Here is a 15,372-nt window from a genome sequence, read left to right on the forward strand (position 1 = left end):
GGTATTATACAGAGGAGTTTCACTTAGAAAATGATAAAATTCGGTTTATATCTCACACTATACACAAGAATAAACTCCAAGTGGATCAGAAAAATGTAAAGAAATGAAACTACACAAGTTGTGAGTACACTCGGCAATACAAAAAAAAATGAAGCTGCACAAGTGCTAGAAGAAAATATGGGTAAATTCCCCTATAATCTAGGTCTATGGAAGGCATTTCTAGCTATGACTCAAAACTCAGGTGTAATATTAGATTAAAATTTGACTACATGAAACATTTGTATGTCAGAAACACTGTAAACAAATTTGAAAGACAAAGTGGGAGAAAATATTTGCAACATTTATCTCATATAAAGGACAGTAAAAGCCCTTGTATGGAAAGAACTTTTAAAAGGGGGTAAAAGGCTGAAAATCTGGTAGAAAAATGAGCAAACAATTGAGGGGGGAAAAAACCAACATTAAAATGGCCTTTAAACTAGGAAGTTTAAGTTTACTCATAAGAGAAATAAAGCTACACTGAGATACAACTTCTTACATATCATATTGGCAAAAATTTAAAAAGCTCTGGTAATACTCTCTTGGTGAGGTCCTGAAGAAACTGGCACACTCAAATTTTATACCAAATGGTACAAATCTTTTGGCATATCTAACTATGTTTACTTTATGACCCAGTAATTCCTCATTTAGGAATTTATTCTGGAGATATACCTCCAAAAATGTGTAAATATTTACGTAGTGTTACTGTACTTGCAAATTATTGGAAATAACCTAAATGCTTATGCAGGCGAGAATAATTGAATAAATTATGGCCCATTTACACTGAGGTATACTAAGATGTAAAAAAGAATAAAAGCGATATCTGAACTGATAAGTGGTGATTTCTAGCATATATTTATGGTTTTTTTTGTTTGTTTGTTTTTTGAGACGGAGTCTTGCTCTGTCGCCCAGGCTGGAGTGCAGTGGCTTGATCTCGACTCATTGCAAGCTCCGCCTCCCGGGTTCACGCCATTCTCCTGCCTCAGCCTCCTGAGTAGCTGGTACTACAGGTGCCCACCACCACGCCCGGCTAATTTTTTTGTATTTTTAGTAGAGACGGGGTTTCACTGTGTTAGCCAGGATGGTCTCGATCTCCTGACTTTGTGATCTGCCCACCTCGGCCTCCCAAAGTGCGGGGATTACAGGTGTGAGCCACTGCGCCCAGCCATATATTTATGAATTTTTTAAAAAGCACATAACAAAAGAAAATATGTAGTAAGCTACTATTTATGTAAAAAACAAAGGGAAGAGATAATGAAATATATGTTTTTGATCACTTCACAAAAAAGAAAGGAATAAGCCAAAAATTAACGAGATCGGTTATGCATAGAGGATGTGTGAGTATGAAATGGAAGAATGTGAATGGGGTGACTTTTGTATAGTTTTGATTTGGGGAATCACGTTAATGTTTTACATTCTAAAGTCATAATAATAAAATCAACAAGGATGAAAAATTATTTTTTAAAAGGCCCTAATATGGAATATAAAAAGTAACACATGAACCTGTTGAAGTGGGAGAGGGAGAAGTTACCCAAGTCACTTTTTTTAAACACAATACTTTAATTATATGTCCTCAATCTAAGACACACAGAACTGAAAACAAACTGAATACTAGTTAGTACAGTAAGTCCTCATTTAACGTTCTCAGTAGGTTCTTGGAAGCTGCAACTTTAAGGGAAATTACCTATAATGCAACCAGTTTTACCACAGGCTAATTGATGTAAACAAGAGTTAAGTTCCAGTGGCATATTTCTGGTCACAAAAACATCACCAAACTTGTAAATAAAGACCCAAAACATTTCTAATCTTAAACATTGAAATAAACGTGAGCTACATGTACATTTAAGAAGGATTAATAAAAGTAAATAATTACTCAATTTTTGGTGAATTGTTATGTGACAGTGGTCATAGTAGTGGTGGGTTAAATCAAGGAATAAATGTCTACAAATGGAAAATTGTAAGGCGCACCTCCTACCACTGAACAGTTCAAAACAAGTGTGGCAGGTTTGCTGATTGCTTTCATACCCCCTTGTTTATTGTGCACTTGTATGATTATCATATGCTTTACAAATTTTTGTTTTACATACTTCGTATTCACTCCTTTCTTCATTTTCCAACCTGCTTATTTCAGTTCAGGGTCACAGGTGGCCAGAGTCTATCCTGGCAGCTCAGGGCACAAGGTAGGAACCAACCCTGGACAAGATACCATCCCGTCTCAGGGCACGCGCGTGTGCACGCACACACACACATACACACACACCCCCACATGCACTCACTCATACTGGGACCATTTAGACATGCCAGTGAACCTAATGTGCACATCTTGGGGTTGTGGGAGGAAACCACAGTACCCGGGGAAGACCCACAGAGATGTGAGGAGAATGCAAAAACTCTACTCAGACAGGGGCCCTGGCTGGGAATTTTTTTTTCTGATCTGTGTTATAACTTTATTTGAGGACTTATTTTAGACATGTTTTTTACAGTGGTGTGACCTAACAGTGGCAAAAGCAAATTCTGTGAATTCTTCACTTCCTGTGAATTCTGGGATTTTGCAAGTGATTAAACATTGAGGATAATGGGAACTAGGTTTCCCACTGCTGAAAATGGGAGTTACAAATTCAGTAGATTATAATGAACCTTGAAATGTTTACGGTTCATACGTACACTTGTTAGGTATATGTGTGTGTGCATGTATTATATATATGGACATATATGGAGAGAGAGCTGAATAGAATAGGTATATGCATATATGGGGTGTACGTGTATATATATTTGTGGAATATACATAGACCCTCACATATATCCTAACTCTGTCCACTGAGAAGAAACCAGAACTACTTTAAGAAATGATGGATCACAGGGCTGGGCAGAAAAAGTATAAAAGATGTCAGGTTCTGTTATTTTGCCATAATGCAAGGAAGTGCCCCAGTTAAAAAGTCACAAGAAGCATCTTGAAGGGGCTCACTGGCTAAATCTGGGATAATTTGGGTATCAAAATTATACCACTAGATTATTGCCCAGTAAATAAAATAATTCAATGGAGAATTTAGAGCTCATTTCGATATTAGGATGCCAACTAATAAATGTAGAAGAAATGATGGAGTTTAGAAAAATCCCTGTTTTTTGCACTCATCATAGCAAAACATCGTGTGCTTCCTGATGTGGCATGCTGAGAAGGCAACACCATTCCTTTTGTGGTGCATTCCTTCTCCGAAATGTGTAACTTGAGTCTAATTATGAAGAAACTTCAGATAAACCCAAATTGAAGGGTTTTCTACAAAATAGCTGGCCTATACTCTTCCAAAATGTCAAGGTCGTAGAAGATAAAGAGGCTGATGATTAAACATTTCAGATTAAAAGAGACATAGCAATTGAATGCAGTGTGACATCTCAGATTGAATTCTGGGTTAGGAAAAAATAACGCTAAAGGAAATCATTGGGACAATTAGCAAAATTTGAGTATGGACTGTAGATTAGATAATAGTATTGTGTCATTGTTTTGTTTTTTGTTTTTTTGTGTGTGATGGAGTTTCACTCTGTCGCCCAGGCTGGAGTACAATGGCGCGATCTCAGCTCACTGCAACCTCCGCCTCCCAGGTTCAAGCAATTCTTCCACCTCAGCCTCCTGAGTAGCTGGGATTACAGACATGCACCACACTTCAAATTTTCTTTTTCTTATTTTTTTTAATTTTTAGTAGAGATGGGGTTTCACCATGTTGCCCAAGCTGGTCTCAAACTCCTGACCTCAAGTGATCCACCCTCGGCCTCCCAAAGTGTTGGGATTACAGGCGTGAGCCACTGCGCCCAGCCTACGTCAATGTTAAATGTAATTTTGGTAATTATTCTGTGGTTATATAAGAGAATGTCTTTGTTCTCAGAAAATATACTTAAGTTTTTAGAGATAAGGACCATGGTGTCAGCAATTTAACCTTGAGATGGTTCCAAAAAATTAAATTATGCTTAATTTAATTTCAATTAATAATAATATGTTCTCTTGACAGTAAGAACAAATCATAAAGCAAATGTGCAAAATGTTAACAGTTGGTGAATTGGGGTAAAGCGTTTACGGAAATTCTTTGTAGTGTTCTTAAAACTTTTTTATAAGTTTGAAATGACATCGAAATTAAAAGTTACAAAAATATTTGACTATAAAGTACAAATTTTAGTCATTATATATTGATGGTCTTGCAGTTTTGTTTTGTTTTTCTAATCTTAAAATTTTGTTCTAGATATTTTCACATGGCCCCTCTTCTTGTTTTAGTGACAGCATGAACTGTCAAAAGCTTTGAGTTCAAGCATCTTGGGAGCAAGAGTCAGATCTTACTTGTTTTTTTCTCCCTGTTGCCAAATACAGCTCTTGATGTGTTGTTGGTTTTCATGAATTTTGTTGTATTTCTTTCCCCACTTACAGAGAAAACCTCTTGTGTTGGAAGGGATTGATTTGGGGCCATGTACAAGCAAATGGACAGTGGATTACCTAAGCCAAGTTGGAGGGAAGAAAGAAGTAAAGATTCATGTTGCTGCAGTTGCACAGATGGACTTCATTAGTAAGAACTTTGTATATAGGTATTTTCTTCTGAGGTTTACTCTGGGGATACAAATAACTTTTTAAAAACTTTTAAAATATTTTTGCATTATTATACAAAGACCATATGGCATTTCATCTTTTGGCTGGTTTGATGTAATCATGGAATAGCTTACTGATTTTTAAAGAGTGGTTTTTAAAAGACAAGAGTTCTGAGTTTACATAATTATACAATGACAATTTGTTTTTTTATTTTTTATTTTTTTTGAGACAGAGTTTTACTGGGCCACCCAGGCTGGAGTGCAGGTGCGTGATTTTGGCTCACTGCAACCTCTGCCTCCTGGGTTCAAGTGATAACTCCTGCCTCAGCCTCCCGAGTAGCTGGGATTACAGGCACGTGCCACTATGCCTAGCTAACTTTTGTATTTTTAGGAGAGACAAGGTTTCACCATGTTGGCCGGGCTGGTCTCAAACTCTTGGCCTCAAGTCATCCACCTGCCTCAGCTTCCCAAAGTGCTGGGATTACAGACATGAGCCACCATGCCTGGCCAACAATTTTTTAAATACGGTATATACCCAATACCTTCTGGAGTCATGGAAGGAAGATAAAATTTCTGTAACTAGGGTTAGATTTCATATGAAGTTGGATGTGCCATACTCATTCAATGCTTGATTAATTAGTTGATCCTATCACATTAGTAACTGTTATCTAGAATAGGAAATTCTAAAAGGCTCATGTTTTCTTTTTCTGTCCTCTCCAGAAAACCAGGACAAGCTATGTTTGGTATAATCTTTCATCATCTTAGATAACTTTTAAAAATCATACTTAATTTTCCCTTTTGATAAAATAGTCTTAAATACCTTTAATTTCTCCCATGATTGTTATTTTATGCTGTGGAACTTCTTAAAAGTAAACAAGAAATAGTCAAAAGCTGCTGATTGTCTAAAGATGAAAGTTTTAAATGCTGTCATCTTGCAGATTTCATTTGCTATTTATTCCCATGAGTTTCATTTAAATTGTTAAATTAAAAACAAACAGCTTTCAAACTCTGAGCATGTGAAGTTCTCAGCAAATTCATTCTATTGAAAAACCATGTAGTTCACAAGACTTCAATTTAGAGATGAGTTAAACAGAGCTTCTAATGTCCACAGCCATTCCTTTCTCATTAGAGTTTTCCAAGTTCAAATAGCAGCTGCCAAAGCATTGCTCAGTTTTTAATCCTTTGAATATTCACCATAATGGTTTTAGTTATTAATAGTCCATGAATTGAATTTAATTGCCTTAAGTTTTTCCAAGTGTAGGAACTTTTCATTTTTTATCAAATTAAAAATGCCAGAATGATGAGTGTTTTTCAGCTGGCAGTTAATGATGTTTATTTTCCAGGGAGTCCAATGCCATAACAAATGAGTACTGAAACTTCATCTTGAATTGCCTTGATGTTTTGTCATGTCTTTTTAAACTTTTCAAAACTTGTTTTTGAAGCACATACATTATGTAATAGTTCCTATCGCGGCTTCCTCCAAGCCTTTCACTAGAGCTACTAAAAAGTTGCAAGATTATTTTTTTTAGTGCAACAAAAAAAAATAGGTTTAGTCATTTTTAGCATTTACCAGGCAGTAGGAAAGAAGGAATGCATCCAGGCCAAAGAGAGACTAGAAAGTAAGAAACCCTGCACACACATATATATTATTATTATCACTTCAAATTGAGGTTGCTTTTATGCTTTATCAAACATTGGAAGATTGATACATTAACAGGTATGAACTTTTACTTCTTTCTTCTTGGTAGCGCTCATTGTTCAGAGTCAGGAGAGTCTGGACAAAAGAACCTTGTGTGATGAAAGGATATTGTTGGCATTCTTCTGATCATAGATTTTTTTTTAAAGTCTCATCATGTAAGATTTGCCACATCTTCCTGTCACATCCTGTAATTCCTGTCATCATCTTGCTCTTGTTTATTGTACTCTCATCAGTTCCGATCTTGATTTTATAAAGCAGCCTTTTCCAAATGGGGAACAAGACAGTGAAGGGCTTTTTTCTTCTTTTTTAAAATGTTGATGACTACTTGCATGCTTGCAAAAGGGTACATTATCATTGTTGTTAACCCCACCATCTGTCCTTTACTGAGCACTTATTATATATCAGCTACTATGCCAAGCGGTCTAGGTTATATTACTCATTTAAACTTCAGAACAATCTGTGAGGTAGATATTTTTAATAATAATTTCACAGATGAGGAAAGAGAGGTTTAAAAATATTAAGTAACTTCTCCAGGATCACATAGCTTGAAGTGATGGAACCCAAGGTGTTTACTCTAATTTCCCTGACTCCACGGAGCCCATGATTAAGCCTTCTTTGACATTACCCTCCTTACTGGTGCTGCCAGTCCAGACAAATGGCACTTTAATAACCAATGCCCTTGTTTTTGAAACATGGATAGGATAGATTTTTAAAAAGCCAAAGAACTTCCCAATATACATACCTAATTTCTCCCCCATCTGGGCTTAGTAGAAGCTATGACAGATACCATCACCTAGGAGAGTAGGTTGCTGGTGGCACCCCAGTTCTGCTTATCTGGGCTGAGCTACTCTGTCTGCTCTTTCAGGGTCACTGTTCTGTTCTGTTTTTCTAAAGGTCTTGAAACACTTTTGTGTTCTCCCTAGTAAGAAAGCTAAGCCTAGTTAAATGCAGCAATTACAGTTGTAGCTATGGTCCAGATAAACTTCCCCACTGGCCCAGACTCTTCGAAGATGCTTTGAAGAATGAAAGCAAGAAGGAATGAAGGGTATATGGTGAGGTCAGAGATGGGAAACATTGAGTAGGAGAATGCCAAGTAAATTTGTTGATAGTAGTTAGTAAGACACTATTTATAGTCAAAGAAATAGTACTCTGCATTGGTCTGAGTAGATGGCAGACCCCTCTTTTCTCTCCTGCAGTGCTCACTCTACATAATTACCAGCAGTGGCCTCAAGTTCAGATTGACATACAGAGCACCCACCAATCCATAACCTGGCTTCAGATTCCCTTAGCTTTTTGCAGGAGGATATAAGGCAGGAAATGGAATTCTAGCAGGATAGTATCAGTGGAGTCTTTATACAAATCCAGGGACTATTTTTTGACTCACCAAGTTACAGCTTAGTTGTAAGGGAATGAGACAATGGAGGTAGTATAGAAACACCTGAGTTTAGGTAAGACATATGGTCCATAGAAGCCGGTTGCTTGAAACATCCCATGACCTTAGCTTCTGCATTCCTCCAAGGGCCATACTCAGGAGAGTTACACTACACACAGGAAAGCCAAATCATCTGCTTCTGAACAAGTATTTGTAGTCCACTTACAGGCCACCTAGTGCAAACATAATTCATCTATTGGGTTATTTTTACGATAAACAGTGTTACCTGATATCACAACTGACATTCCACATTTATCTTTTTTTTTATTCAACATAATTTATGGGTTCACACCATGTTTGTGTTTACCCGGTATATTTCTGGGAAAACAGTGCAAGGAGAAAGTAAGCTGGCCCAAGGTCATCTTCTCATAGAGAAGGAGAAAGTATGTAACCTTTTCTTTCGACTTCCTCAGTACAGAGTTCAAGTGGGAAGATACTTAGTAGTAAGACTGAAAAGATTACAGCTGTTAATCAGAAGTTTGGAGGCAGGAGTGTAGTGAGGGTAGCAGAGGAGAGGATTTTGACCTAGAGGCTTTTGAGGACTTCATTGTCTTGTTACCTATACTGTATCACCTTCATTTATAGAGCAGTACTTTTGATTCTAGAGAGTAAAGGAATAGATGCAATCTGGAGTAAGAATATCCGTCTAGCTCAAGAGTGTGATGTAAAGGAAACAAATTTTGCTTCCACAGTGTTCAGCCCTGTTCATCAGGATGGAAGGAGACAGGCATTTGGGCAGACATTTTGAAAAATAAAAATTGGTCACTTCACTGGAATTCTCCTTGAGCTATTCCTCAGAAGCCTTAAAATGATAGAGGGTGGTGCAGCAGGGTGAGAGCAGTGTTACTGGCTTCTGTGTTCTGTGCTATGCCAAAAGGCAGGAATATGGGGGGCAGTTATCTTCATGGGACCATTTGTGTACTGTCTCTTCCAAAGTAGCACTAGTAGTTTGCCCCACTCTTCACAAGATTTGTTTTGCCATGACACTTAAAAACAGGTAGCAATCAGAACCTGAAAGTCTGTGTATTTACAAAGGTAATCAGATACCATAGAAGCATTTTTCTATCATAACGGAATAGAATATTGACATAGAAGGATCCATCTGTATCATAGATTTTGAAATCTTTAATTCCAAAATTTCAGACAACTTAGATCAAGTAAACATACTGCTCAATGAGTTTTGAAAAGTTAGAATTTCACATAATAGGTTATAATAAAAATTACAGATATTATAAAACAGGAGATTATATGCAACTCCAACAAGTCTTTATGTATAGTGATTAGATTCTTACTAGTTGATCTGTTATTATTAAGTGCAAGGATTCTTTTGTGTTTATTTCAGAACTTTACCTTTTGACCAGTTGGTCCAGAGGGCAGCTGAAGAGAAGCATAAAGAATTCTTTGTTTCAGAGGTAATTGCTTTTAACATTTTTAAAAGAAGGCATTAATATCTATATACTAAATGGATTTTCTTATGAAAGAATAGTAGATACACAAGAGCAATAGACGTCTCTGATAGACATTCGTAAGATTTGGTTGGATGCACCATAGACTGTAGCTCTGCTATTTATTAGCTCTCAAACTTTGGCCAAATTATTTTTCTGTACTTCAATACACTCGTCTGTGAAATGGGGGTGATAATAGTACCTATTCTATAAAGTGTTTGTGAGGATTAACTAAATAAAATCAGTAAAATACTTAGCAGTGTGCCTGATGTATAGAAATTACTCATTAAATGTTAGCTATTAATGTTATGTCCTTTTAAAATGCTTTGGTCTGATATGCCAACTTCAAATGCTAATGGAAAACTTCATTTTCATATCTATTGACTATTAGACTGTTTCTGTATTCTTGTTATTATCAATGTGATTTCTATTGTGTATATTTGCTGTAATATTTGTTCAGGATTAATTGCGGAAGAATTCTACTTAATTATAGTCTAGCTTTCAATAATTCAATTTAAATACCTTGAGATAAGGCATCAAGGCCTTGTATATAAATATGTTTTTAAAAATTTCCTGTGTTGGCCGGGTGCAGTGGCTCACGCCTGTAATCCCAGCACTTTGGGTGACCGAGGCAGGTGGATCACCTGAGATCGGGAGTTCGAGACCAGCCTGACCAACATGGAGAAATCCTGTCTCTACTAAAAATACAAAATTATCTGGGCATGGTGGCGCATGCCTGTAATCCCAGCTACTCAGGAGGCTGAGGCAGGCAAATCGCTTGAACACAGGTAGCAGAGGTTGCGGTGAGCTAGATCGTGCCATTGCACTCCAGCCTGGGCAACTAGAGCATAACTGTCAAAAAAAAAAATTCACTGTGTTATTCAAAAGCACATTTTAAAAATGAATTGCTTTTTAAGCTTTGAATGAAGCTGTTTTCTGCATTTGAGCCAGCTGGGCTGGAGAGTTTGGTTCTAAAAGGTGTTGCATTTTTACAGTCCTCTTGTCAGGTAATAGTTATACTAGATTACCTCCACAATCCCCACAAACTCTGTAGGTCTGTGATGCTGTAGTATAACCAAAATGTCTTTTTATATTGAGTCCATTAGCTGCACCTGAGAACTGTTTTATAACTTTATAGCCATGCTTTGAACATGTATATTCAGTTGCCCTTTGGTACTTTCCTGTCTAAGGGTAATCAGTGGTATATATTTAAATAACCATGAAATGTGAAGTAAAAGAAATAGACACATGGTAAAAGATTAAAGTCTAAAAATCATGGAAACTATGTAAACAAGATCAACATGAACTGTCAGTTTGGTCCTCTAGGAAGCAGATGCTGAGATGGAATTAGGAGTGCAAAAGGCTGGCCGGGTGCGGTGGCTCACGCCTGTAATCCCAGCACATTGGGAGGCTGAGGCAGGAGAATGGCGTGAACCCAGGAGGCGGAGCTTGCAGTGAGCCAAGATTGCGCCACTGCACTCCAGCCTGGGCTACAGAGCAAGAAAAAAAAGAAAAGAAAAGAAAAAAAAGGAGTGCAAAAGTCTTGTTAAATAGGAGAAATACCTGTGAATGGAAAGGGGAGGAAGCAGGATCGGATAGGGGAAGCCATGAGATATAGATACAGATCTGACAGTCTCTGCCAACTCATCCTGGAACTCCTGAGCAGACTGCTTATGAGAAAAGTCCTGCATTGGGTGGCAGTGTCTAGATCTTTTACCAGCTTAAGTCACTGGTTGGGACTACCCTATGAAGAGCATGACCTAGGTGCCAATCCTGAGGTGGGCCTGAAGAAGTTAACAGCTGGTAGCTCTAAGCTAATCACACTCCTTACAATTAAACAGTGAGTTCGTTCTTGTAGGAATTTCTGAGCAGTGCACTTCTGTGTCTGGTGCATTAATTTTATTTTTTAAATCTTGAAATGTTAGAACTAGTAGAAAACCCTTAGAATTTCGAAGAACATATTTTGAAACTTATTAGCCAGTAATTTACAGAATCTATGTGATGTGGTGCTAGCTAAAAATAGAAAAACACTGAGAGTTCAGTTAAAACCTCAATCATCAATTTATGTCTTAAGGTAAATATTATTATCTTTTGAAGTTTATAATTCTCAGTATTGGGTGAAAGAGGCAGAATTCTGAGTTTGGATTGCCCAAGTGCTTGACTTGGTATATCTCACTTCTCTAACAGTGAATGTTTTATAATTCAAACAGTTCTCTATTTAGGTACTTGGTGAAGGATAAATAATAATTTTTGGCCTCGCACAGTGGCTTATGCTTATAATCCCAGCACTCTGGGAGTCCAACGCAGGAGGATCACTTGAGTCCAGGAGTTCAAGACCAACTTGGACAACATAGCGAGTCTCCTTCTCTACAAATAGTAAAAATAATTAGCTGAACATCCCAGCTACTCGGGAGGCTGAGGCAGGAGGATTGCTTGAGACCAGGAGGTTGAGGCTGCAGTGGGCATGATTGCATCATTGTACTCCAGCCTGGGTGACAGAATGAGACCCTGTCTCAAAACAATTAATTAATTTAAAAAATTTAGGTAATGATTTTTTTAAATGATCAGTTTAAGTTTACTACAATGAAATTATATTTTTCTAATTCATACATGAGCTGAATCTTAAGCATTTGGCTTGAGAATTTATAGGCAGGGATAGGCTTAGCTTGATAAAATGCAGTGTTCTCAAGTTTAAAAAAATATATTATTAAAAGCATAAGGTATTTATCTGTTACTATACATTTGTATTATATTTACTGAGTATTAAGACACTTAAAATAAGAGTCTCAATAATTTGGAATATAAAGACTAAATCATTATAGCTTTAGAGATGGTATGTATATGTTGCCTTTAGAATTTATTTTACTTATTGTTTTATGGATCCAGTCACTATCATGAGCAACATATTAAAGACATTTCTTCATATGGCCACCAGAGAGCATTAGTAGAAAGGGTAAGAGAACTGAACTTTTTTTTTTCTTTTTTGAACAGGTCTTGCTCTGTCACCCAAGCTGGAGTGTAGTGTCACGATCATAGCTCACTGCAGCCTCAGCCTCCCAAGTAGCTGGGACTACAGGCATGCACCACCTTGCCCAGCTAATTTTGTGTAGATGGTGTCTCACTCTGTTGCCCAGGCTGGTCTTGAGCTCTTGAACTTAAGCAATCTTCCTGCCCTGGCCTCCCAGAGTGCTAGGATTACAGTTGTGACCCACCATGCCCAGCGATAATTGAACTTTTCAGAAAACTACTTAACTGGATCTGATTTTAAGACTTGTTTCCTAACTTCCTAATATTTTTGAAGTGAAGGTGTTTTATTTTTTCCGTAGTTCTCAGTACATAATTCTTTTTTTACTTTTAATTATTATGAATACATGATAGCTATACAAATCCTAGTATTTTTATATTTAAAAAAGTAAAATATTGCTGATGTTATTTTTCTTTGGGATGTTTAAGGATGAGAAATACTACTTACGGTCACTTGGAGAAGACCCTAGAAAGGTAAGAATTCTAAATGTAAAACAATTCCCTAAAATCTAAATGGATGTATATATGTTAACTGACAACACTGTAATTTTTATACTTACTGCCTGACATATTCCCTGTTCTATCCTTTTCCATTCTTTTCTCAGTGATTTGTGCCCCTGAATAAGAAGTAAGATGATTAAAAATTGATTACTTAGTATTCAGGTAGGCCTGTAGAATCTTAGTGTTTATAGTCATCTAATCTCTATACAATAAGAAATCTCTTCTACTGTATATTTTGTAGGTGGCAACTCAGTTAACAAAATATTAATTTGAAATAATTATTAGAATCCTGAATAGTTCATTGTATAAGTTTTGACATGTATTCAGAGTCAAATTAGTGTGGCTGCCATATTAAGGAGTAGTCCCTAAAATGATCAAATAAGATTATTTTTTCTATTTATGTCACCATTTAGTTGTTTACCCTCTATTTTAGTCCCCTCCCTCAGTAGAATTCACAGGTTTTATATAGGTGATAACTAGTAATGTTAGTTCAAGGTGTTGACTCCTGAATATTAGAGTGGATGACAATTGTGTAATTCTTGCTTAAAGTAGAAAGAATCTTTCTATTAATGAAGCATATTGAGCTTAACAGTAGTGATACTATTAAATCTGCAGTCTTGTTACACAGCCTGGTATTTCTTCATTTGAAAGATCATGTATCGGCCAGGCAAGGTGGCCCCACGCCTGTAATCCCAGCACTTTGGGAGGCTGAGGTGGGTGGATCACCTGAGGTCAGGAGTTCGAGACCAGCCTGGCCAACACGGGAAATCCCGTCTCCACTAAAAGTACAAAAATTAGCTGGGCATGGTGGGAGGTGCCTATAATCTCAACTACTTGGGGGAGAGAGAGAGAGAGAGATCATGTATTGGCACATGGTCACATCATAGTATTTTAAAGCAGTGAACAAAGTTTTGCCCCAGTCTTCCTTAATATCATAGGGTCTAATCTAATTTTTTCTTTTTATGTTTCTGTAAATGCAGGATGTTGCAGATATCAGAAAGCAGTTTCCTTTGTTGAAAGGAGATATTAAGTTTCCAGAATTCTTCAAAGAGGAACAATTCTTCTCCAGTGTTTTTCGAATTAGTTCACCAGGATTACAACTATGGACTCATTATGATGTATGCTACATAAATGAGAAATTTAAAGCTACAATAGATCTTTAGTGTTATAGATTTAAAAGTCACAGTTTCAACTTCCTATAGGTTGCCCTAAATATCTGTGTAATTTGCTGGAACATGACTTTTGAAAATAGGTGCTGTGCATAGCAGTGATACAGGAATGAATTATTTTGCTAATGGCAAAGCCTAGTTGGTTCCTCACATTTGTATTTCCCTGTGGTCCTGTTCTTGATTCATCATCATATATATACCAAGTTTTGTGAAATGATTTTTTTTTCCATGTGAAAAATGGCCACCAGATAATGGGGGAAATTGTATTGGAAAAAGTGATAAGCCTTTAGTATGAGGAGGTATAAATGACACACATGACTCTGGCTACCCAGAGATCCATAACTCTCTGGGTCATGCAGAGTTATGTTATTCAGGAAAAAGGCCAAAGCTTGTTGAGTCATTACCAATTGTAAGAATTTGGGGATATCTGAAGATCTTAGGATATATATGCCTTGAGAATATCAAATATCTGCTGTATTTGTAGGGCAGCAAAAATGTGTACAATATTGATCTTGATCTGCTGGGCGCGGTGGCTCACACCTGTAATCCCAGCACTTTGGGAGGCCGAGGTGGGCGGATCATGAGGTCAGGAGATCGAGACCATCCTGTCTAACACGGTGAAACCCCGTCTCTACTAAAAATACAAAAAATTAGCTGGGCATGGTGGTGGGTGCCTGTAGTCCCAGCTACTCGGGAGGCTTAGGTAGGAGAATGGCGTGAATCCAAGAGGCGGAGCTTGCAGTGAGCCGAGATCGCACCATTGCACTCCAGCCTGGGTGACAGAGCGAAACTCTGTCTCAAAAAAAAAAAAAAAAAAAAAAAAAAATTGATCTTCATTATTTATGGTGTTATTTTGTTCCTTACATTTATGTACACATCTATAAGCATTTTAAAAACATTAAAAATACTAATGTGGTATATGGTTTGGTGTTGGGAAGTAGAGAAACTTAAGGAAGGTAAAGGAATATCTAACAAGTTTCCAAAGAAAAAAAAATTTTTAAGTTCTAAATCACAGTATAACGTTTTATACATGTGTTTTATAATTCAGTTGAGACCCTCTTGGGAGGATTTTACCATACTCAGTAAATCTGTAATTATGAAATAGACATAAACTCTTAGCATATTTTACAGTTTTATATGAATAACATGGTGAGAAAATCATGTGGTAATACATTTTAACTATATTCTATGATGATGATGATGATGATGATGATTGTTGTTGTTTTTTGAGACAGAGTCTTGCTCTTTCACCCAGGCTGGAGTGCAGTGGCACTATCCTGGCTCACTGCAACCAGTCTCTCCCAGGTTCAAATGATTCTCATATCTCAGCTACCCGGATAGCTAGGATTACAGGCATGCACAACCATACCCGGCTAATTTTTTTTTTTTTTTTTAGTATACATGGGGTTTTGCGATGTTGGCCAGGCTGGTCTCAAACTCCTGGCTTCAAGTGATCCGCCCACCTTGACTTCCCAAATTACTAGGATTACAGTCGTGAGC

At 37.1% G+C, this 15,372-nt stretch overlaps 1 protein-coding gene across 4 annotated transcripts in view; it reads left to right on the forward strand.

The window, feature by feature from the left end:
• The window catches only part of TYW5 (tRNA-yW synthesizing protein 5), a 273,481-nt gene that overhangs the window by 253,661 nt on the left and 4,448 nt on the right, over positions 1 to 15,372 (forward strand). For all 4 annotated transcript variants that reach the window (XM_058439881.1, XM_058439880.1, XM_032755038.2 and 1 more), the window contains 4 exons: positions 4,448 to 4,602; positions 9,076 to 9,145; positions 12,632 to 12,676; positions 13,684 to 13,821. In XM_058439881.1, the coding sequence (XP_058295864.1) occupies positions 4,448 to 4,602; positions 9,076 to 9,145; positions 12,632 to 12,676; positions 13,684 to 13,821 (408 nt within the window). The remainder of the gene's footprint in view (positions 1 to 4,447; positions 4,603 to 9,075; positions 9,146 to 12,631; positions 12,677 to 13,683; positions 13,822 to 15,372) is intronic.

Source organism: Hylobates moloch, unplaced genomic scaffold (assembly GCF_009828535.3).
Source record: "Hylobates moloch isolate HMO894 unplaced genomic scaffold, HMol_V3 SCAFFOLD_1, whole genome shotgun sequence".
NCBI classification, from domain to species: Eukaryota; Metazoa; Chordata; class Mammalia; order Primates; family Hylobatidae; genus Hylobates; species Hylobates moloch.